We start from the raw sequence: 23,799 nt of genomic DNA, 5'->3' as shown, positions 1-23,799 counted from the left end.
ATATAAATTGTACAGACGTGATATCAATTATTAAAAAATTAATATTTTTATATAGATGATATATTTACTTATTTTTTTTTTAAATGAATTGAATGCACAACGCTTGTACATTCTATAACTGCAATATCATTTCTCTATATATAACATGCTGGCCATACTCATTACTTTGTATGTGTATTAATGGGCAAAAATTAGAGCACCTATTTCTTATAAAGACCTCGAATTACAATGTTATCCTAAATTGTATAAAGTTTCATCGTGTCTATATTCAACTTCTTCATCTGTTAAATGAATATGGATGCTACCTTATTGATAATATTTGAGATTGCTCAGGCTATCATACCAATCATTAATCTAATGGTCTAACCCCTAATCTGCCATGCCAGTGAAAACAAAGAAGCAGTGAGCCATCTGTTACATGAGGATACCACTCTCAAACTAGGAAATTTCTAGTATGTATGGAATTTTATTTAGTGACCCATGTCAAGCATTGTCCATCATTACTAGATGAATATCAAACTATTATTAACGATTATATGCATATGCATATGCTATATGATATTTAAGCATCCATAAATGTTAGGCAGTATCGACCGACCACCCAAGCAATCTGACACAAATTGCCATGAGATCTCAGGACAAGCATTCTTTTCGCTCCTTTCAAATTTGTTCTGAGACAGGGAGGGTAACCAAATTCCAACTATTTTCCTCTTCAAGCAGAAACTCTTGCGGGTAAAAAAGCAAAATAAATTGGTTACAGGTAACGTAAGAAACAACCATGGAGGAAAAAAAAAAAAAAAAAAAAAAAAAAAAAAAAAAAAAAAAAAAAAGAGGCTATTCATATAAGCATAAAGAATAGATAAGAATTGCCTCCAGCAATAAAATTTGAATAAAAGATCAAACAATACTGAAGTTACAATATACGCTCTTTTATTCCAAAAAAAAGAAAAAGAAAAAGAAAAAAGGAAGATAACAAAAATATACTTCCTGGATATGCGTCAACTAACAATCCTGTTACAATTCTTAACAATGAACAGACCAAAAACAATGCCACGGGGAAGAAATCTTAACCACCATAAATTCAGGGCGGTGAACTTTCAAAACTTCTTGATTTATCTGCTTTGTGTACTAAATCGTTGATGAAATATACATGGTGGATGGTAACCCCCCAACATGTGATGTGAAGCAGATTTATATAAGCCTAAGTTCATATTCACCAGCCATCGTTATGTACCTCACCCAGGGAAGAGCTTGGTATCCACTTTTCTCAATAATCTTCAGGTAACGAACCTACAAAACACAGGATATTCATAGATTATAATTTCATCATGTTTTGATCTGTCAAGATTCCTACAAATTTAACAGCACCGTTTTAATATGTAGTGAAACTCACCAAAATTCATCTCGTTGGTGGTCTAGGGCATATTAAGCCTTACTACGTATATAGCTTCAATTTCGGACGCTACTCAAAAAAGAAATGAAGCAAGAATACCAGAATAGTTTGTTTTCGCAGAGAATGGACTTCAAAAAACCGCATCTCCCTTTTTCTTATTACTTATCCAAAAAAACAAAAAACTTCATCTCCTTTTAGTCTATATTCCATTCCATGTGTAGATCTTTTAACCAACTATTTCTTTTCCTTTCCAGTTGTGTCCATCCATATTTTAGCTTTCTAGATTTTATTTTTGAACTGATTCTTATTGCTTTTCCACCAGTGGAAGGAGATTTACATGGTCAAATAGCCAAGACACCCCTGATTCGTCCAAAATAAATAGATTTCTTATCTCTTCAGGGAAGTACACTTTACTGACTTTCCTCAGTTCATTTTCCTACTATTATCGACTCTGGAGATTTTTGGGGGTGATAAGAGATAGTTCAAGTTAAAAAATATGTAGCTAAAATCAGAAGGACTTTCGGAAATGGCAAGACAATGGGGGACTTATTAACGCTTTTCAAGGTTCTCCAAGCTTTATTTTGGCCCTTGTTCTTAAAACTTTGAAAGCTAATCCACCTTTATGAAACAAGGACTTGTTTTGTAATGTTAGAATAAAGAATCAATTTCATCTGGAAAACTTGAAGGCCAAGACTTTGTGTGACGAAGAGAAATTAAGGAAGGAAATGTTCATTTGTGATTTGGAAAGGGAAACCCTTATGGAAGAGATATACTTGAGACAAAAATCAAGGGCTTTGTTGGAGAAATATACTAAATTCTTTCATAGGGTGGCTAATTCAAATAAAGGAACAATTCCATTAATTCCTTATTTATCAATACCATAGTTTCAATTGACCCTTCCATGATTAGTGACCACATTGTACTTTTACAAGAGCTTGTATACTACACAATTCAATTGGAGGCCAAAGTTGGATGAATTTTCTTTTGATTCTCTTCAGAGGGTTGACACCCTTTGTTTGGAAAAATCTTTTGAGTATAATGGGATATGGGAGGAGGTGAAAGCCTAGAATGGGTGATAAGGCACCAAGGTCGGATTAATGTAACACTCAGTCAAACACTGGGAATATGAATAACCCACATCAAGTGCAGTTTGTTATAAAGGTAGTCATGAATGCTAAGTCCCACATTGGCTACTTACTAGGTGAAATCAGGCTTTATAACGGATTCTGGGGAAGTTTTTGATTGACTAGTCTTTTGGTGTTACATAGCACAGGCGTGGCTAGCACTTTTCCAAAGTTAGACATATATCAAAGCAGATTGTTGTAAGGTCAACCATATTATACTAGAGCACTGCACGATAATGCCCCCAACGTGTTAGGATTCAAGAGGGGCACCCTAGTTCCACATTAAGAATATTAATAACGACATAAAGTAAATTATAAAGGTAGTAATGGGTACTTGTCTCACATTGGTTACTTTCTAAGACTGGACTTTATAACTGATTCTAGGGCAACTTTAAACTAATTAATCTTTTGGGGGTAATAGCGCAGATGCGGCTTAACACTTTCGCTGGTTTATTACAAGTTACTCCATAGCTTTTCTCAAAGTGTGCTGGGAAGTAGTGAAAGAAGATGTTATAAATATTTTTCATTAGTTTCGCTCAAAAAGCAACTTTGAAAGGAGAATCAATATTCAATTCATTAATTTTATAGAAGCCAAGGGCAGGTGGTTAAAGTTGTTTGAGCACTGTAAAATATAGAATTTGTTGTTTTTTAAACATTCTCTCTCTCATGTCCTCCCGTCGTTTTCCCATTTCCGGTGCTTCTCGCAGGAATTTTTCTTAACCTTATCCTCTTGTGCCTTCTCGTGTTCCATTCTCCTTTCATTTTTTCTCGTTAGTTGGGCATTCTGGTTTTATTTGTCTGTTTTTGTGATGGGTTCAAGATGGAAGTTTCTCATTGATTCCAAGATTTTTGAGTTTCAATGTGAGAATGAGCAGTGGTGGCGGATTACGGAGAGAAGTCACAAGGTTAGTTTATCATTGTGGATGTATCTGCTGTGGATTGGCTGGTTACAGTGGTGGGTGCTTGCGGTGTGCTGGCTGGTCTGTCAGAGTTCAACAAGTCTAGATGAAATGGGAATCAAGTGCTGTTAGCCCAGCAATGTCATAAAAAATATGGCCGCTTTTTAATGTTGTCTGAATATAGGAGAGGTGAGGTGTGGTTTTATTGCTGTCCCAAGAGGTTTGAAGGGTGAGGGTTGGAGGCGGTTTGCTGAAAAGTTGAAAGATGCAGTCTCCATGTCCTCTATTTCGGGTATGAAGAACAATAGAGCATCTCACAGAGCTCCTCCTCACACTCACGTTTTGTTGGGGATCAAAGGGGTCTTTTGTGGAGGTCCTGACAAGATCATCGTTGTCTTTGGAGGTTCATGGTTGCTCGGTAGGCAGGCGGGAGGTACGTGGGGGTGGCTGGAGCCTGGTGGTGCAGCCCGAACTTAACTTCCCCAAGAATGATGTTTGGTTTTCCAAGGGGTGCTCATTAGGGGTAAATGACAGTCCTTCATTGATGGCCGGCCATGCAAAGGGTCATATTGGACATGAGAGAAAAGGTGAACGTTAAGTTACGTTGGGTTGACATGGGCCTGGGCTTGTCTAAGGGCTGTGTAGGTAGTGAATCTGGCAACTTGGGTAAATAGTTGGTGGCTAATGTAGATGGGCTAGACTGTTCTATGGACCCAAAGCTATCTGAAGATAAGGGAAAAAAGAAAAAAGTTGGGCCAGGCTTGGTGAAAAGCCTACATTGTGTTTGGAGGGTGAAATCATGTACCAGGGCCGTTTCGGAAATATCGGGATCGGTTCCTTCACCATACACTAAGGTGCCGATCATTGTTTAGCCGTCGTCTGAGCCAACACAAACTTCATCGCCGGTGTTAGGCAACCCTTGGATGGAGCGCCAGCGCCTGAAATGCCACTGGAAAGTGAGGAAGGAGAATTTTTACCACGATTTGAGCTTCAGATGGCAGTGATTGAAAAGGATACTAACTCTTCGTTGTCTTTGGTCTTGTATGCTAAGGGTTTGCATTCTATGGATCCTATTCTGATGTCTGTTCAATCTTTGTTCCCCATGGATGTTCTTCTGCAATCAGTGATGGACAGAGGGCTTTCACAAGTGTTGATTAATACTGACGAACTACAACTTCCAGGGGAGGTTTCTGATACTTCAAACTTGCAAATGGTACTGTGTGAAGGGGAATATTCCGATGGGGATAAGGTTGATGCGATCCCTCTATGTGCTCTTCCTCCTGGTCACACTTCCTCATGTGTGGTGTCAAATTGGGTCTTAAAAAAGGTAGAAGAAATACAGGATTGCGTTGGGATATCTTGTAATGGTTTTGAAGAACATTTCAAGGCTCTCCTCATTACTTTTGAATCTGAATGTTCCTCGGCGAGGAAGGGGCAGATTGAAAGGGAGGGGGTCTCACCTTTTCTCATGAAGCCTAAAATTCTCTCTTGGAATGTTAGGGGGCTTAACGATTCAAGTCTTTATTCCGTAGCAGGAAAGTTGATATTGTTTGCCTTCAAGAAACAAAGTTATGTTTAGTAGATAGATGTTTAATTCATAGTTTATGGGGTATTCTTTTGCGGGTTGGGCTGATTTGGCATCTATTGGAGCTTCTAGGGGTGTTCTATAAATCTGGGACACAAGGGTAGTGGAGTCTATGGAGGATTGTATAGGGAACTTTTCCTTTTTCCTTTTTTTTTTTTTTTTAATGACGGGGGAACCACCCTAGGACAAAGCCCTTAGGACTCACCAATGGAACCTAAACCCCCGGGGAGACTAGCACAGCAACCCACCGCCATGACCTCCCTCTTAAATTGCAATTTGATCTCAGGGGGAATCGAACCTGTGACATCTGGCTCATGCACACAAGTTTGGCCTTACCACTTGGGCTACCCACGGGTGGGTATGTATAGGGAACTTTCCTATAGCTTGTTAATTTAAAAATGTAGAGAATGATGAGTGGGAGTGGGCCTTCGTGGGTAATTACGGTCAAAATCCAAAGGGAAATGAGTTTTTTGTGGGAGGAATTGGTGGGTTTGTATTCTCTTTGGGATGTACCGTGGAGTATGTGTGGGGACTTCAACATTACTCAGCTCTTGAGTGAACGTTTAGGTGATTCTAGTTTTTCTTCGGCAATGGAGGAGTTTGAATTTATCTTTGATTTGGATCTCTTGAATCTTCCACTTGTGGTGGGTGTATCCACTTGGTCCAATAGTCAAAGTTGGTTAAGATTGGATCGATTTCTAGTTTCTTCTTCTTGGGAAGTACATTACCCAGAGCTATGTCAAAAGAGATTGCCTCGTGTGTGTTCAGACCATTTTCCTATTTTGCTGGACAACGGTGGCATTAATGGGGGTTGGAGGTATTTTAAGTTTAAAAACGTGTGGTTAGAAGTTGATGGTTTTGTTGACAAGGTTAGGAGCTGGTGGTCTTCTTATTAGTTCATGGGTACTCCCACTTTCATTCTTGCTGGTAAGCTTAGAGCATTGAAGTTTGATTTAAAGAAGTGGAATGCAAAAGTTTTTGGGAATATTAATGGTCAGAAAAATTCTCTTATGGAGGATTTGCAGGATTTGGAGTCTAGGGAGGAGTATGGGGTTCCTTCTGAGGAGGTCTTTTTGATAAATTAAAAAAAAAAAAAAAAAAAAAAAAAAAAAGGAAAAAAAAGAAAAGAAAAGAAAAGAAAAAAAAAAAATCTGTGATGGCTGAACTTGAGAGGGTTTGAGACTTTGTTGGAGGAGATCTCTTTGCGGCAAAAATCAATGGCTCTTTGGCTGAAAGAAGGGGATAAATGTACTAGATTTTTTCATAGGATGGCCAACTCGCACTGAAGAAACTGCTATTGTGATGCTTCACTCCAATGGTCGTGTGATTTCATCTCCACCTGAGATTCAGGATCTTATAGTGCTTTATTATGAAGACCTTCCCACTGAATCAGGTTCTTGGAGGCCTAAAATTGATGGGCTGGTTTTTTATTCTCTTGATCCTCTTAATGCGAGTTGGTTGGAGAGACCGTTTGATGAAGATGAGGTTTTTTAGATTGTTAGTGGGATGGTCAAAGATAAAGCTTTTGTCCAGTTTTTCTATGGCATTTTTTCAAGTTTGTTGGGAGATTGTGAAAGAAGATGTGATACAGGTTTTTTAAGAGCTTTTTTTTTTTTTTTCCCCTTTAAGAAGTTTGAAAAATCTCTTAATGCTACTTTCATTGCTCTCATTCCCAAGAAACCTGGGGCTTTAGAGCTAAAGGATTTTCTACCTATTAGTCTTGTGAGCAGGGTTTATAAGATAATATTAAAGGTTCTTGCTATTCATACGAGCAAGGTGATGGAGCAAATTATCTCTAAGCCCCAAAATGCCTTTGTTCGGAAGCGACAAATTCTTGATTCAATGCTTATTGCAAATGAATGCCTAGACAGTCATTTGAGGAAGGGTGTTCCTGGTGTTCTTTGTAAGCTTGAAAAGGCATTTGATCATATGAATTGGGACTTCCCTTTCTACATGCTTGGGAGATGCGGTTTTGGGGAAAGGTGGTGTTCGTGGATTAGGCATTGTATTTCTACTACCCGATTCTTGATGTTGGTTAATGGTAGCCTTGCTGGTTTTTTCCATAGCTCACATGGTTTGAGAGAGGGGACCCTTTATCCCCCTTCCTTTTTGTCATTATCATGGAGACGTTGGGTCGGATGGTGGAGGTGGTTGTTGTGGGGAGGTAGGTTTCTTGGTTGTTAATGCCATTAATAGTTCTACCACTCTTTCGTTTCGCATCTTCTTTTTACAGATGATGCCCTCATTTTTTGTGATGTGGATTGCGGCGAGATTCAAGCCTTAAGCACTATGTTATTGTGTTTTGAAGCTGTTTCGGGCCTCAAGGCGAACCTCGGAAAATCAGAGTTGGTTTCGGTGGGGTTTGTGCAAAACATCAATGGATTGACAAGTTTTTTGGGCTGCAAAATTTCTTTTTACCTCTGAAATATTTGGGTCTTCCATTTGGGGCGCCTTTCAAGGCTTGTGCTATTTGGGATGGGGTTGTAAAGAAAGCTGAGAAAATGTTGGTTGGTTGGAAGCAATTATCTTTATCTAAAGGGGGTAGACTTACTCTTGTTAACAGTACCCTTTCTAATGTCCCCACTTATTTTCGATCATTGTTTCCATTGCTTGTAGGGGTGGCCAACTGAAGTGAGAAGTTATTTCGTGCTTTTTTATGGGGTAGTATGGGAGAGGAAACTAAATTCCACTTGTTAGATGGAATAAAGTTTGTTCTCCTATTTTGGTTGGAGGATTGGGGGGTAATTTGAGGATCTCTAACAAGGCTTTATTGGGGAAGTGGCTATGGAGATATCAATTGGAAGGAGAGTCCCTTTGGAGGGAGGTGCTGGGGGGGTTTGGCATTCTAATAAAGTTCGGGGAGTTTATGGTGTGAGACTTTGGAAGTTCATTAGAAAGGGGTGGGAGAGTTTTGTTAGTCATGTTAGTTATGATGTTGGAGAGGGATCTAGGATCCATTCCTAACATTTGGTGTAGTGATCGCACCTTCAATAGTGTGCTTCCGGCTATCTTTTGATTGGCTTCAGATCAGTTTGCTGATTTGCTTTGTCATTCTAACGGCTCGATTCAATGGGCTAATTCATTCGTACTATAAGATGTTGACTTTTCATAATAGTCCTCCTTTTCCTTGGAAGTGTATTTGAACGTCTCACATGCCTTCCAAAGTGGCTTATTTTCATTTGGACTGCCTCTCTTGGGAAAATTTTGAAACTAGATAATTTGAGGAAGTGAGGTATTATAGTTATGGATTGGTGTTTCATGTGTAAAAAAATGGGGTAACTGTGAATCATCTACACTTGCATTGTGAGGTGGCAAGGGCTTTGTGGGATGGCATTTTTTGTAGAATTCACTTGGCTTGGGTGATGCCTTTGAGAGTGTTTGATCTTCTTGCGTGTTGGAAAGGGCTTCATGGTTATTCTCAAGTGGACACGGCTTGGAAGATGGTTCCTTTGAGTCTTATGTGGTGCATTTAGATGGAAAGAAATGAGCGGTGTTTTAATGACAAGGAGCATTCTTTGGAGAAACTCTGGAATATTTTTTATGCACTCTTTGCTGTTTTGGTTTTCTGCTTAGTCATTAACAGAACTTCCGTTCATGATTTTCTGATGTCAGTTCTGTTTCCTAGAATGTATTTAGGTGTTTTCTTTTGTATACTTCCTATATACATGGGCTTCGCCTATACATTCATTTTACTTATTCAAAAAAAAAAAAAAAAGAAGCCAAGGGCAGGTGACATCAAGAACATTTGCCTTATTGATCTCTTGGATGTTTGGTGTAAGACAATAAAAAAGTGAGAAGAAAGTAGGAAGAAAGAGAGAGAGAGAACCATAAGGGAGAAGATAGCAAACTGCCTCTATGTTTCACCTAATAAGACCATAACAAAACCCTTACCCAAATCATACTTTGGCTAATGGCCTACCAATTCAACATAAAGCTCAAAACAAAATGCAATCCAAAGTCTAATAATAACATAAATAAATGCAGAATAGTAATTGATCATAAATTTTCAATTATCAATCGCATGTCCAATGTCCCTATAAGTGGTGCATATAAAACTATTGCCAACATTCTTGCAAACAGACTAAAATTAGTGTTCTCAAAGATCATTTCCAACTCCCAAATGCCATTGTTTAGGGAAGAAAAATCATTGATTTGGTTCTCTTTACTAATGAAGGCCTTCATGTAAATTGAGCTTGAAAGATCAAGGACTGCTTTGTAAACTAGACATAAAGAAGCCTTACGATCATATGAATTGAAGATTCCTATTTTTGTTGAGATAGTGCAGCTTTGGAGAGAAAAAGGTGCAGTTGGATTCCCCCTTCTTCAGTAGTTTGTTTGATATTGGTGAATGGTACTCCCATGGGATTTTTCAGTAGCACCCAGGGATTAAGACAAGGGAACTGTTGTGCCTTTAGCCATTTGTAACAAGGACTTGAGCAAGTTGAGGTCTGCTACAGTACATGGGGATCTTTATATCAGGCTTTCTTATAGGTGCCATAAATGGAATGAGGCTCCATATTTCTCACTTCTTGTTTGAAGCTGACTAGTTAATATTTTGTGAGGCGAACTCAGATCACCTTAATTTCTTCAATTTGTATTCTTATGCTTTGAAGCAAACTCTGGTTTGAAGGTTAATTTACCAAAATAAAAATTGCTCAGATTGGTAATGTAGATAACATGGCTGGTTTGGCGGATATCCTTGATTGGAAAATTTCAGCCTTACCAATAAAAAAGTTTAGTCTTTCCTTCAGTCCCTTTGAAGCCAAATCTATCTGGCATGATATTATTAAGGAGATGGAGTGATGCTTGAATGGTTGAAAGCGATTTTATTCATCTAAGGGTGGTAGAATTACTTTCAATAAGTGCATGCTATCTAATTTGTCTACATATATGTCTTTTTTCTCAGCTTCCCGTGGGTGATGCCGATTGCATATAGAAGTTACAGTGAGCTTTTTATGACGTGTGGGGGAGAGTCTTATTCTTGAGAAGTAGAGTAGTCTTCACTGAAGTAGCTATCAATCATCATATCATAGATCTGTTCACTAAGGTGTGTTTGATGGCAGCATAGAGTGATTTAGGAGTGAGAAATTTGATTTTTTTTAACCGAGCACTCTCAGGGAGGTGGCTATGGTGTTATGCCCTTTCAAGAGAGCCTTTGGAAGGAGCCAGTGGACACAAAGTATGGGAGCTTGAGTGAAGGCTGGTGTTCTTAAGAGGTTTATGAGCCGTTCGAGATTCATCTTTAAACAAACGTTTAAGAGTTTTTTTCACTTTACTAAATTTGTAGTGGGCAACGGGCCTACTTTTGGCATGATATCTCGTGTCAATATCAATCCTTGAAAGGTACCTTCCCCAAGCTGTTCAGCATTGCATGTTTTGACAATGCTTATGGGGCAAATCATTGTCAGCTCTTGCACGATTCTCATAAATGTTTATTAGTTTGTCTGAGAGACTAATGATTGGGAGGTGAATCCCTTTGCATCAATCTTTGCCTGCTTCTATTCAAGAAGGGTAGGATAGGATGGTGAAGATATATTGAATTGAGGTCCATCTAATTAAAGAGTATTGCAGTTGTCATTTTAAAATGAGTTATGTGCTCATGATAGCTATCCTTTCTGTAATCGATATTGAGAGAAATTACACACTGATATTTTATTGATCTTTAAGCTTATATATACAGTACACAAATGACACTAACACCCTTATATACATTAGTTACAACCATACCCTCTAACACTCCCCCTCAAGCTGGTGCATATATATCATATAAACCTAGCTTGGAACAAATAAGCTTTAACCGTTTACAACACAATGGTTTGGTAAATATATCTGCAAGTTGATCAGCAGATTTCACAAATGGTGTAGAAATGTCACCACTTAGTATTTTATCCCGAATGAAATGACAATCAATCTCAATGTGTTTAGTCCTCTCATGGAAAACAGGATTAGATGCAATATGCATTGCAGCTTGGTTATCACAAAGTAATTGAAGAGGGACAGGAGCTGGAAACCCAATCTCTTGAAGAAAGTGTTGCAACCATGTCAGCTCACTAGTTGTGTGAGCCATTGCTCTGTATTCAGCTTCTGCACTAGACCGAGCTACTACTGTTTGCTTCTTACTCTTCCATGTAACCAAGTTACCACCCACAAAGGTACAATATCCAGTAGTTGATCTTCTATCTGAAGGAGATCCAGCCCAATCAGCATTTGAAAAAGCTTCAATTCTAAAATGTCCATTTGATCTATACAACAATCCACTACCAGGAGCCCGTTTAAGGTAACGAAGAATATGAATTATAGCATCCCAATGTGAGACCCTGGGCATTTGTAGAAATTGACTCACTACACTCACTGCATAAGAGATATCAGGTCTAGTAATAGTAAGATAATTCAATTTACCAACTAGTCTTTGATACCGACCTAGACCTCCAAACAACTCCCCTTCATCTTTCAAGAGTTTACGATTTGGATCCATAGGTGTGTCAATGGGCCGTGCACCCAACATGTCAATTTCTTCCAGAAGATCAAGTACATATTTTCTTTGAGATAGGTTAATACCTTTCTTCAATGTACCAACTTCAATTCCAAGGAAGTATCTAAGTTTGCCCAAGTCTTTTGTCTGAAACTGATCATGTAGGAATTGTTTTAGCCTGGCAATTCCAACCAAGTCACTTCCAGTAATGACAATGTCATCCACATATACAACTAACAAGATATGACATGCATCACTATGTAGGTGAAATACCGAATGATCTGTTTGGCATCTATGAAGACCAAATGCCAATACAGCTTCCGAGAACCTTCCAAACCATGCTCGAGGAGATTGTTTCAAACCATATAATGCCTTCTTTAACTTGCACACAGTACCTCGATACTCCCCCTGAGCAACAAACCCAGGTGGTTGCTCCATATACACTTCCTCATTTAAGTCGCCATGTAAGAATGCGTTTTTAACATCCAACTGAAATAAAGGCCAATCCAGATTAGCAGCAAGAGAGATCAATATTCGAACAGAAGAAATTTTGGCAACTGGGGAGAAAGTCTCATCATAATCAATGCCATAAGTTTGAGTGTAACCCTTAGCAACCAAGCGAGCTTTCAAGCGTTCCACAGAACCATCAGGGTGAAATTTGATGGTATACACCCATCTACAACCAACCGGGTGTTTACCAGGTGGTAAAGGGACAAGATCCCATGTCCCATTATGATGAAGAGCATCCATTTCATTTTCCATAGCAGTCCTCCATTCCAAATCAAATAAAGCATCCTGAACAGTCTTAGGAACAGAAAGTTTTGAGAGTTGAGAAGAAAAACATGAGAAGGATGGAGATAAGGCATGAAAAGAGACATACTGGCTAATTGGATGTTGAGTAACACAAGAGTGAGTACCTTTTCGGAGAGCAATAGGTCAAGAGTCTGAAGCAGTAGATAACTCAAGATCTGAAGATGGAGACAAGGTTGGTGGAGACATGAGAGCTGGGGGCCGCAAGCGTCGCGAGTACACCTGTAAAGGAACAACGGAAGTCACTGAGGAGGGTTGGGAAGAATTGGGTGAGTGAGCAGGAGAAAGAGTAAGGGTAGGTAATGGTAGAGGATCACACTCACCAACCGAAGATGTTTCCGAGAAATAGGGTGTGGACTCAAAGAAGGTGACATCAGCACTAGTGAAGTAACGTCTAAGAGCAGGACTATAGCAACGATATCCTTTTTGAGTCAGAGAATAACCAATAAACAAACACTTAGTAGCACGTGGATCAAGCTAATCAAAGCCTGGGCCAAGATTATGAACATAGCAAACACACCCAAAAATTTTTGGAGGGATAGAAAAAGGTAAAGAAGAAGGGTACAAGATGGAGAATGGAGAGGAACCATTGAGGACTGATGAGGACATACGGTTAATAAGGTGACATGCAGTAAGAACACCATCACTCCAAAAGTGTTAGGGTTACATCTAACAAATGGCGATTTTTGCGTTCAGCCACCCCATTTTGTTGGGGTGTATAAGAACATGAAGTTTGATGGACAATTCCTTTATTACTTAAGTAAGTAGTAAAGGAATTAGATTGATACTCTTTAGCATTGTCAGAACGCCAAGATTTGAACTTTTTGTCTAAATTGAGTTTTAATTTCTTTCCGGAAGACTTTGAATATGGAAAAAAGTTCAGATTGTGCCTTCATAAAAAACAACCATGTCATTCGAGAGTAGTCATCAACAAATGTAACAAAATACTGAAACTTGTTTGATACAATGTTAATTGGTCCCCATATATCAGAGTGAACCAATTCAAAAGAAATAGAAGCTCGATTATCAAGTCAAGGTACAAAAGACACACGATGGTGTTTGCTAAGCTGACATGCTTCACAAGAAAAGGGAGACACATTTCCAAGATTCCTAACTTGGCGTTTCAAAAGAGAAAGGGATGGGTGTCCAAGGCGACAATGCCATTCAAAAGCAGATGATGAGGCTGTGAGAGCTCGAGTAGGTGACTCTTCGACATCAAGGTAATATAGACCACCAGTTTCATGACCCGTACCAATCTTCTTCCCCGTCTTGAGATCCTGAAAGATACATACAGATGGATAAAAGGTCATGGAACATTGAAGAGTTTGAGTAATTTTACTAATGGATAGTAAACTAAAGGGAAAGCTGGGAGCGTATAAAACAGATGACAAGGATATAGAATCGGTGAGATTAGTGGATCCAATGCCTGTAACTTTAGCAAGAGAACCATTAGCAAGAGTGACACTCTTTGGAGATTTCATATTTTCTAACTTAGACAAGGAATAAGACAAACCGGTCAAGTGTTCATTGGCTCCTGAATCGATGATCCATGGATGTTGAGGAGATGAGACAAGACATGCGGACGTTGTACCTGAATGGGCACGAGTAGCTATGGAACATGAAGCCGTCTGTGTGCGACCCAAAAGCTGATCATACTCATCCTTGGATATGCTAATCATCTATGGAGTTAGGTTGGAACTCGTTGATGGTAGATCATCTTGGAAAGTGGCTTGATTAGCGGATCCAAATGGTCTACCATGCAGATCCCAACAATAATCCACTAAGTGGTTAGTGCGACCACAATGGGTGCACTTACGAGATTCACGACCTTGAGTACGATTATCACGTCCCCCACGTGCACCTCCACGTGCACTTCTACCACTTCAACCTCCACGCCCAGCAGGAGCAACATAGGAGGCAACTAAAGCAGATCTCTCATTACTCTGATTAGAAGACAATGTAGCTCGCTGAAGTCGGGAGAATACATCAGGAAATGAGGGAAGCTGTGGACTTGCCAAGATTTGAGAACGCACTGACTCATACTCAGGTTTTAAACCAACAAGGAAGCGAACAACATTAAAATCTTCCCGTTGTTTCAGCATACTTGAAACATCAGAAGTGATAGGTTGATACATTTTTAGCTCTTCACATATGCTCATCACTTGAGAGTAATATTCTTCCAGGCTCAAAACACTTTGTTCCAATGCGAAAAATTGTTTACACAACTCATAAATACGAGTTATGTTTCCAACATCCGAATACATCTGTTTGAGATGCCTCCACACCTCTTGAGGGGTATCAAAATGTATTAACCTTGTACAAATATTAGGCTCAATACTGGTCAACATCAAAGACAATATTTGAGCATCTTCTTGCTCCCATTGGGCAAAGGTAGAACTAGTCGAATCAGGAACTGGATCAACCAAATGAGTATGACGAAGACCTTTGCCTTTCAAAAACATTTCAACAGATCTTGACCACAACATATAATTTTTTCCATTTAACTTCACCGAAGTCATAGGCATACTAACATTTGGTGCAAGAGACATTGACTCAAATTTAGTATCCATGGAAAACAAAAATATCACAACAATTCACTTTAGAAGAAAAGATTTCACATAAAAACATGAAATATGGATGAGAAATTGGAAAAAGCAAGCTGGAAAAGTACAAATCCAGATTAAAAACCCAAATTTCGGGCCTGTATCGTGTGAAACTAATCTGAACCGGTCTAAATAAGCAAATATCGGGTCTGAACCGGCCTGTTTCGGGCCTGAACCGGCATGTTTCGGGTCTGAATCGGACTGTTTCGGGATATTTCGGGTTTCGGCTTGTACCGGGTTCACTGCTGACCAAAAAAGGATGATGCTATCCCTAACCAAGAATAAGCTTACCTTATATCCATTACCAAACAGGGCTTATTCCGAATAGGAATAAGTTCCTATTGCAGGTTTGAGGCATACCCAGTCTAGAACTGGGTTTTGTTGAGACCCGCAGCCAAACACCCCAAGCCGAGCTCCTTGCCGGCGATATACGGTTGCTCCGGCAGCCGATGACGACGGAAAATACACCGGAATGCACAGAAAACGCCGGTGAAGTGTATTCCGATGACTTTAACGCTTGAAATCACCGGAAACACGTTGAAAATGGGCTTATTCCACTCCCTGCCGCCAACGCCGAAGACAACACCACCGGAAAACACCACAGACCACCACAGACGGCTACGGTGATTCCACACAGCGCCACTAACCACCAGCCACCACTAACAACCACTAATCACGAAACGCGTTGAAAAAAGTAAAAATTTGTCACACAACACTACCAACCGACTACGCAGAGTGCTCTGATACCATGTAGTCGATATTGAGAGAAATTACACACTGATATTTTATTGATCTTTAAGCTTATATATACAGTACACAAATGACACTAACACCCTTATATACATTAGTTACAACCATACCCTCTAACACTTTCCATTGGAGGATACTTTGGCATGACAAAGCTCCCTCCAGAGTGAAGTTTTTTCTTTTTTTGTATACAGCTGCCTTAAGATAGATTCTTACCTTGCCCTGAAGTGGCAAGTTGTAGCGGTTGATTGGTGTTACATGTGCAAGAGAAGTAGGAGAACAATGAATCATCTTCTACTTTACTATGAGTTAACTAGTACATTATGAGATATGATATTTGGCCTTTTTGGGATAGACCGAGTCATGTCCTCTTGAGTGCTGGATCTTCTAACATATTGGACAGGGAAGTTTTTTTTTAATAGGCTATTGGAAATGGCAGTTTGGTAGTCAACAATTTGCACTGTTTGTTTGAAAATGATCATGACTTGCTTACCGTGTATTTGGAGAGAGAGAGAGAGAGAGAAATAAGCTGAGTTCTGAAGGTTGTAAAAAGTCAGTATTAGACACTAGTCATTCTTTTTCAACATGCTTTACTATTGGATAGTGGACCACAATAGTACTGTTTTTTCTATTTCTACATTTTTAGGATTTTCTAGATTTTTTCCCTTCAGCATCAAGTGTTTCTCTCATTTACACTGTATTCAGGTAAGTTGGCAACACCTTTTTTATTAAAAAAAAATTTGTTAAATGTCCAATAAAGTTCTTGACTACTATATCAGTGCCATGAATCTATATTCTATAACACTTGCTGTATGTGACAGATGCTGAAAGATACAGGTTAAGAAAAAAAGAAAAAACAAAGCGGTGTCTTACCAAATAATATTGTAATACAATTGAAAGAACAATAGTCACAACCATCCCCCGGTACCCACTAAGAGGCAAGTATTAGCACCGTGATTGCTTTTAATCATTCCATTGACATGAAAAACTACAAGGCATCTCAATCTTGGAAAAAAAGAAAAGGTAGGGGAGTTGCTTTATGGCATAACATGCAATATATTATGCATTATGTATGTATAAAGGCATACCTGTATTCCAGAGACAGTAAAATATGGTATCTCAAACTTCACACGTATAGGAGCTTTTCTCTCAGGAGTTGCTTCTTCTGCTGTAATACTTGGAAGTCGAAACTCCGCTCTTAACATATACTCCTAAACAAATTAAACTTGAGAATAGCATAAAGAATGGCTAAATTGTAAGGAACATGAACAGAGCAATCTCCTGAGATCATGACTATTGATGATAAGCATCAATGACACAATGTCAACACTAAAAAGGAGAGAAATTTTATTTTACAGCTAACACATACCTTACCACCTGGGAAAGATCTTATTTTCCAGACCATTGCATCTTTTTCAGGGGCATATGATGCAGACCCCATTGATGTACGAACACTTGGATTTGTAGCATCTGCTGGCACAGGCAACTCAATCTCAACATTTGTGGCAGTGCTGTACAATTTAGTTTTCGTCAATACTGAAGAAAAAAATAGGATGCACAAAAGCCAGGGCAATCGACCAAACTAGGGACACAATCCAACAGCTACACCCCCCCCCCCCCCCCTCTCTCTCTTCTCCCCCCCTCTCTTTTCAAATGAAAAAGAAAAAGTTTAATACCTGCGCTCCTTGAACTGGCTCCGAGCTTTTACCATTATCTCAATACGACTTTTTGAATGCCTTTCAACTTGAGCTTCCACCCAAATCAAAGGCTTGACCTGATAATAGAATTATTATAATTTAACTCAGGAAATGACATGGAACAAGCAACCCAAAGCCAGGAAAGGGGAAAAAGCATTCGTAAAACACGAAGTACCTGAGTAGTGAGTCTATATGTCATGAGATCAAAAGATCCGTCAGGTGGTATGAAGGATATTGTCCTATCATTTTCAAATCGGGCCAATCGCACACACCTAAACCAAAATTTGGCTATTACTTAAATATTTGTAGCAAAATAGCAATATCAAATCCCAGCTCATAAAATACCAGCAGTGCACTAAATACTTACAAACAATTGAATATCAACCCTAGAATTCAAGTAGACCAAAGAGTTAAGACACGTACTGATGAAATTTGATGTCTTCCAAATCAATGGCCTTTCCCTTGGTTGACCGACCTTGTGCCTCCAATAAAACTCGATCATTAAGGCCAAGCTTACACTCTGGCATGCCACTGCAACAGACATACAGGTAAATATTTCTAGCATCCAGCTATAGCAGCTGACCAGAACATAGAGATTAATAGCAAGCTTTGACAATAAGAAAATATATTACCGCAAGCATTATTACATTGAATTATTAGATGCAAGTTCATGCACGTCTCTAGAACTTGGAGTCACCAGTCAACATTATAGCTTAATAACCATGAACTTCCAAAGTAGAGCCCACAGGAACCGTAAAGGGCTGAAGCATCAAGTCGACAAGTGGAGCCCAAGCAAACACATTCAAAACAGGGGTTCAAACACTGTTGGTAAAAGCGAACATAAGCACAAAACTTCAAGACCAAAGCACTTCACTTACCAAAAGCACACTTGCAAAAGTACAAAAAGAGGGCTTTGTAATTAATTATTTATATATATATATACAAAGAGTATCAATTTTAACTATTACTATTTGTTTGGAACATTTATTTGTGGTACAAGAAGAGAGTAATGAAGAGACAAGGAATTTTCAATTTCCCCTCTCTGGACCACCCATAGAGCACCCCACCAAAAGTTGAGCAGTCCATTGGACTCCTGGGATGTTCTTACTCCCCAAAGGACGCACACAATCCTATCCTATCTGAGTCCGAGTTTACCGTACATCCGGCCCTTATGTTATGTGACAGTAATATTTTGTTACCTTCCTCCAAACCTATCCCTAAATTTTCTTTTGCTCTTTCTCTATTGGATGCTGTATAAATAATCAGATTAGAAAAGAATTTGGTTTCTGAACATTTGAAACTGTAGCATAAATGCATATATATAATCAATAACTGTTTAGTAATTGAACATATCACATGGAAGTGATGGCCTTTGAAGATTCTAGGAAAAAAAAAAAAAAAAAAAAGATTGCATGGAAGTATGTCTATCTTGCTGATATAAAAAATATAAAATTATTTGAATTGCAATTTTGTGGTAAAGACGCAAAAGGAGGGGAGACAGACAGAAGCAAAACCTGGCTAGAGATTTTCAAGCTATTAGCAATTGTAGAAAGTTTCCTGAACGGGTGAAGGAAGAAGTGAAATGGTATTTTTGTTAAAGAAAAAAAATGGAAAAGGAGCAAATAAATTTAGTACCTGATTTTGATAAAAAGCACTTTAGGATTGCATTGTATTACTTAAGTAAAGGTATCAAACTATAATTAAAAGAGCACTAGAGGCGCCATCATTTACATAGGTAGTATACCAAGAAGCACACCTAGTTAAGGTGAGGCATGAAAACAAGACTTGAGAAAGTCTACAAAGGATGAGAAGCAAGTGACATTATGGGTGGTTGTCCAATCATAGAGTGCTTTGAGCATAGAGGTTTTCATCTCTATCGACGTTCTCTCACGATCTTTAAAATTTCAAGCATTTCTTTTCAACCATATACTCCCCATTAAATAGAAATGAGTTGCCCACCATTCCTCTACATTCAATTTACTTCCCAATTTAGCTCCCTCATGAGGCCAATAACTCCACCACCCTTTTTGGAATCACCCGATCAATCCGTAAGAGTTGTAAATTAGAATACCCAAAAAGCCCTAGCCACTTCACAATGGAGCAAAAAGTGGTCGATAGATTACCCAATCTTCTCAAACATACAGCACCAATTCATCACCACCATTACGCGCCCCTTTCCTAAATTATCTATTGTTAAGACCTTCCCATGTCTAGTCATTCAAACAAAGAATGCCAATCTTGAGAGAGACTTATTCCACCATATACATGTCTAGGGAAAGGAGGTCCCCATTGTAGGGTGTAGAACTTGATAGTATCAACATACTTTAAACCTCATTCTTCGAGAATAAATCAGCCCCATTTTTTCCTCATGATCTCCCCTCAACCTAAATGAATATAGAAGGTTGAGAAGTAAATGAACTACTTCCACTTCCTAACACTGCACTAGTTGAGTAAAAGTGATACTCACTGTGGAGATATTATTAACTTGGTGAAAATCCACAGCAGACACCTCTCAGCGCAAGAGATTTTAAACAGGTCGGGTAAAATTCCTTCAGGGCTCAATCTCTGCACCATACATCATGCCGGAAGGATAATCTTTGTCCCATCAGAATTATATGAAATCGTATGTTACAAGTCTCTAGAATTAGTTGATCACTTGATGTCATGTTGCAAAATAATTTAACAAATTGAGTTAATAGGTTAAATATTACTATCTTGGTTTTTTACATGTTTTCATTATATTTAAGGAATATTTATATTGCAAATTACTTTCAAAAATGTTCACTTTACTTCAGGCGGGTGTGTGCTTACACTTTGTGCCTAGGATCTAAGCGGTGTTTGTGCTGAAGTATGCCAAAATCTGTCACCAAAACTGGCTTCAAATAATTGGAAATATAACTTTTCACTTTTTCCCAATATACAAATGAAACTAATAGGCTTTCCTTGAATGTTAAACTAACAACAAGGTAGGTGAAGCCTTAATCAATAAAATGTAAGTCACACAAAATAGGACAAACGGAGAGATCAATATGTACAATCCATGAAAGGATGTCTGATCTTTTTCCTTTTTTCTTTTAATAGGTAAAATCGGATGCCTAATCACTACTATAGCACAGCAAAAACCACCATTTGGTTGGCTATTAATCCAAGATTTTGGTGTGTTTTACAACAACGTACATAAATTGCAATTCTAATGCCAAACTGAATAATAGCAACACTTACTAGTTCTCATACTATTGGCCTTCAAGACAAATTTTTCAATGGAAATAGAGTTGCATTCTTGCAATAACATACGCTAAACTGTCATTCCAATATAGCAGTTCCATTGCAAACATGTCAATCCTCAAACACAGAAAATGTTTTGATTGAAATTGAATCAAACTAGCAGTCACAATCTCTTGATGAAACTAAATATGAATTAAACAATTAAAACACATTAATTTGAATAAATTAGCAGCTACTGAGTCTTGATGACACTAAAACTCAAATGGCGCACCTCAGATAAGTTCTCATCTTCAATGCCCCAACAACATCAGACCTAATTATTTGTCCATTGCTGTTGACAAGAATATTAACACTCTCCACCACATCCAAGAAAACCTGGCAAACAAAAAGATAGGAATATCATCCAGAAAATTACACCATCAATAAACAAATCCAAGCAAATCTGGTGTTTGTGTGTGTGTTAGAGAGAGAGAGAGAGAAACCTACTTCATTCTTCTTGTATTGTATCCCTTCACTTCGCCAAGAAACTGCATTTGTTACAGCCATGGGAGGCCTCTGTGTAACTTCCATCCTGTAAGCATCAGTCTTGATGAATTCACTAAGGATCTTTGCTTCTGTAAACTGAGGGTAACCAAAGTCCATAATCTCATCAAGTAACTCGTACTGCCAAGAACAAGAGGTATCAGCATAATGCCAAATCTAATCTTTCTTTAAATCATATTTTCATAACATAAAACCAAACTATTTGAATGAACAACACCAAATCTACTTAAGCATTAGATGTAATGAAATATTAAACATCCTCTTACCACTACAACAAAGTTGTCCCTAAGTGATTCTTCTTCCAACTCTTCAAAATAATGCTTAAACACCTGCCCACGGAGAAACCAAACAGAATGAACAATCTCAATGATGAAACTCATTAAAAGGCAGAAACCCGTGTCAATTTATATATGTATATATGTATATACGTATATATATATATATATATATATCAGTTATAAACGATTAGGGCAAGGACCTATAATTACCAATAGGCGCTTACATCAATGATGCGGTGTAAAAAGAAAAGAAGGCTGGTGGCATTGCAGTTCTGCCTAGATGCTGCCATTAGGAACACATTGTTGTGTTGAACAAACATGTAGGATACACCACCATCATACACAACTGGATCCTGAGTCTCTGGATCACCCTGAATCATACCAAGAGGTGATTAGCAACACATGTACATATAATGATTGACTAGAGATGAAAAAACCCATATATACAGCGGATCCAACAGCTAGATTTGGTCAATCGCTAACTTCAGGTTGAGGAAAGTCATATTTCAATTAAAAAAAAAAAATAGCAATGCCTGGTAGCATAGAAACAAAACTAAAGAAAAGTCTCTCCGAATTCAGGACCTCCACTCAACAGTCTCAACTAGTAATTCACAATTTTATCACTTTGTGCCAAGTACTTGAAGAAGAGACAACAGGAAAGACAATAATTGCAATAATTCTCTTTTCTCAGCATGCAACCAAATCAATTAGAAGAGAAAGATCCCCGCATATCAACAAAGGCGAACCACGAAGATTCTAGAGTGCAAGCTAAAAAAAAGGAAGAGAGGAAGGGAATCACTTTCTCTATGAGCTTGGTGAAGAAGCGCTCGGCCTGGACAGCGGTGACGTCGCCACGGTAGTCGCGCCAAATGAGAACGCGACCTTTAACGTCCAAGAGGAACAGTGCAGACACTGCCCCAGCCATGCCTTCGTACTCTTTTTTCCTCTTTCCCCTCGTATATATTTTGTAGGGTTCCGACAATAGGATCCGATCCGATCCGATCTGATCTGATCAGCGTTTATAAGAAGGATTAGATAGATGAGATCTGGTGCCGGATTAATTGCGACGGGCGGATGGATCTAAATGCAGTGGAAAAATGATGAGCTCGACTCGCCATCAGCCCGTTGCTCTTTGACGTTGAACCATTACTGTGGAGCGGTTTTGAACGATCTGTAAAATATCAATTAAAATCCATTTGTACAGATATTGCACCTGAAAACTCAAATCAGAGACTCTCAGGACCCGGCAGCGGCAAGTCTAACCGTTAAAGTTAGGTTAATCAGCAGTAATGTCTAGTAAGAACTGCTGATCTCATCTTATCACAGGCCTTAACAATTTATTTTAAGATAAATTATAATTATAATCGTAAATGAGGCATAATTATTTTTAAAAAAATAGTTATGAGGCTCACATGAAATTTTTTTCAAAATAATTATATGATATTTGTATATTCTATCACTATATATAACATTACTCTTATTTTAAATATTAATCTTAAGTATACTCTTAGACAATCAAGTATTAAGAGCGGTGCTACTCTGCCATATGAGTAGCACTCTCCATTTGACCACTAGTTCACTTTTGAACTATTTTTTTCTTTTTTCTTTTCATAAATTTTTAGTATATTTAAATATTTTTTTCAAAAATAAAAAAAATATACCAATACACTAAAAATCACTTTTTTAATTATTAAGTAAAAAAAAATTGGACGAGTGGTTAAATGGAGTGGTCACTTTTGGGAGGCAAAGTAATGTTTTCCCTTTATTAATTCATGTATCACTCTTACATCTTTTTTATCCTTATATGCCTATAAAAATGTGTTTCGAGTATTATTTGTACAACACAAAAAATTAAAAATAAATGATATTGAACTCTTGAAGAGTTAAATCTATATTGCAATCTTTCTATTCTCTTGCTACTTCTTCTTAATTTCATAACATGTTATCAACACGAGACTCTAACCAGCCGTTGTATTCTTTGATTTTTCATAAGATACTCACGTAACAGTTCCTAACCACGGTAAGTTTCTCTTCTATAAATATTGAGATTTGCTTATTGCGTTATAAATTATTTTATAAAATCTTGATATATGATTGTTGTAATATTATATAGAGTATGATGTTATCATATGATTCATATCAATATGATGAATCTTTTTAAAGTAAAGCTAGATACAGTCGTAGAGTGTGCAAGTTTTGCGCAATCCTTTTACAAAAGAGTAGGGTTAATTATTAAAAAATTAATTTTTTATCACGTAAGTCCCGTATTTACTGATTTTTTTCAAAAAAATTACACATCGCTTGTGCATTCCATAATTAAAAATATCATTTCTCATATTTCTATATTCTATATATTATTTTGATTTTAAATATTTTTTCTCATTGAATACTTAATATATTAGTTATAAATCATGTCAAATATT

The 23,799-nt window shown here is 38.0% G+C and overlaps 1 protein-coding gene across 2 annotated transcripts; it reads right to left on the bottom strand.

Annotated features, from left to right (window-relative positions):
* Positions 1-866: 866 nt before the first annotated feature.
* On the bottom strand, positions 867-22,670 carry LOC122313301 (AP-1 complex subunit mu-2). 2 transcript variants are annotated; one of them, XM_043128175.1, is made up of 11 exons: positions 22,176-22,668; positions 21,601-21,747; positions 21,365-21,427; positions 21,042-21,218; positions 20,827-20,930; positions 17,754-17,861; positions 17,506-17,602; positions 17,310-17,407; positions 17,003-17,144; positions 16,722-16,844; positions 867-1,290 (listed from the first exon to the last, which is right to left on the bottom strand). In XM_043128175.1, the coding sequence occupies exons 1-11, from the start codon at positions 22,299-22,301 to the stop codon at positions 1,192-1,194; spliced, it is 1,284 nt and encodes a 427-aa protein (XP_042984109.1). In that variant the 5' UTR covers positions 22,302-22,668; the 3' UTR covers positions 867-1,191. The 2 variants fall into 2 exon arrangements, with proteins under 2 accessions (XP_042984109.1, XP_042984108.1); XM_043128174.1 differs by lacking the exon at positions 867-1,290 and adding an exon at positions 13,175-13,560 and having other exon boundaries at positions 22,176-22,670.
* Positions 22,671-23,799: the final 1,129 nt, after the last annotated feature.

This window comes from Carya illinoinensis, chromosome 6 (assembly GCF_018687715.1).
Source record: "Carya illinoinensis cultivar Pawnee chromosome 6, C.illinoinensisPawnee_v1, whole genome shotgun sequence".
NCBI classification, from domain to species: Eukaryota; Viridiplantae; Streptophyta; class Magnoliopsida; order Fagales; family Juglandaceae; genus Carya; species Carya illinoinensis.
The sequence above is the reverse complement of the archived record's forward strand: the minus strand, read 5'-3'. Positions and strand labels throughout refer to the sequence as shown.

Excerpts from the sequence above, each read along its gene's own strand:
- LOC122313301 (XM_043128174.1), bottom strand. The coding sequence starts at position 22,301 with ATGGCTGGGGCAGTGTCTGCACTGTTCCTCTTGGACGTTAAAGGTCGC. Across the intron at positions 17,145-17,309 it reads AGCCAGTTCAAGGAGCGCAG|CACTGCCACAAATGTTGAGA; the intron begins GTATTAAACTTT and ends TAAATTGTACAG. Across the intron at positions 13,561-16,721 it reads TTACTGTCTCTGGAATACAG|GATCTCAAGACGGGGAAGAA; the intron begins GTATGCCTTTAT and ends TGTATCTTTCAG.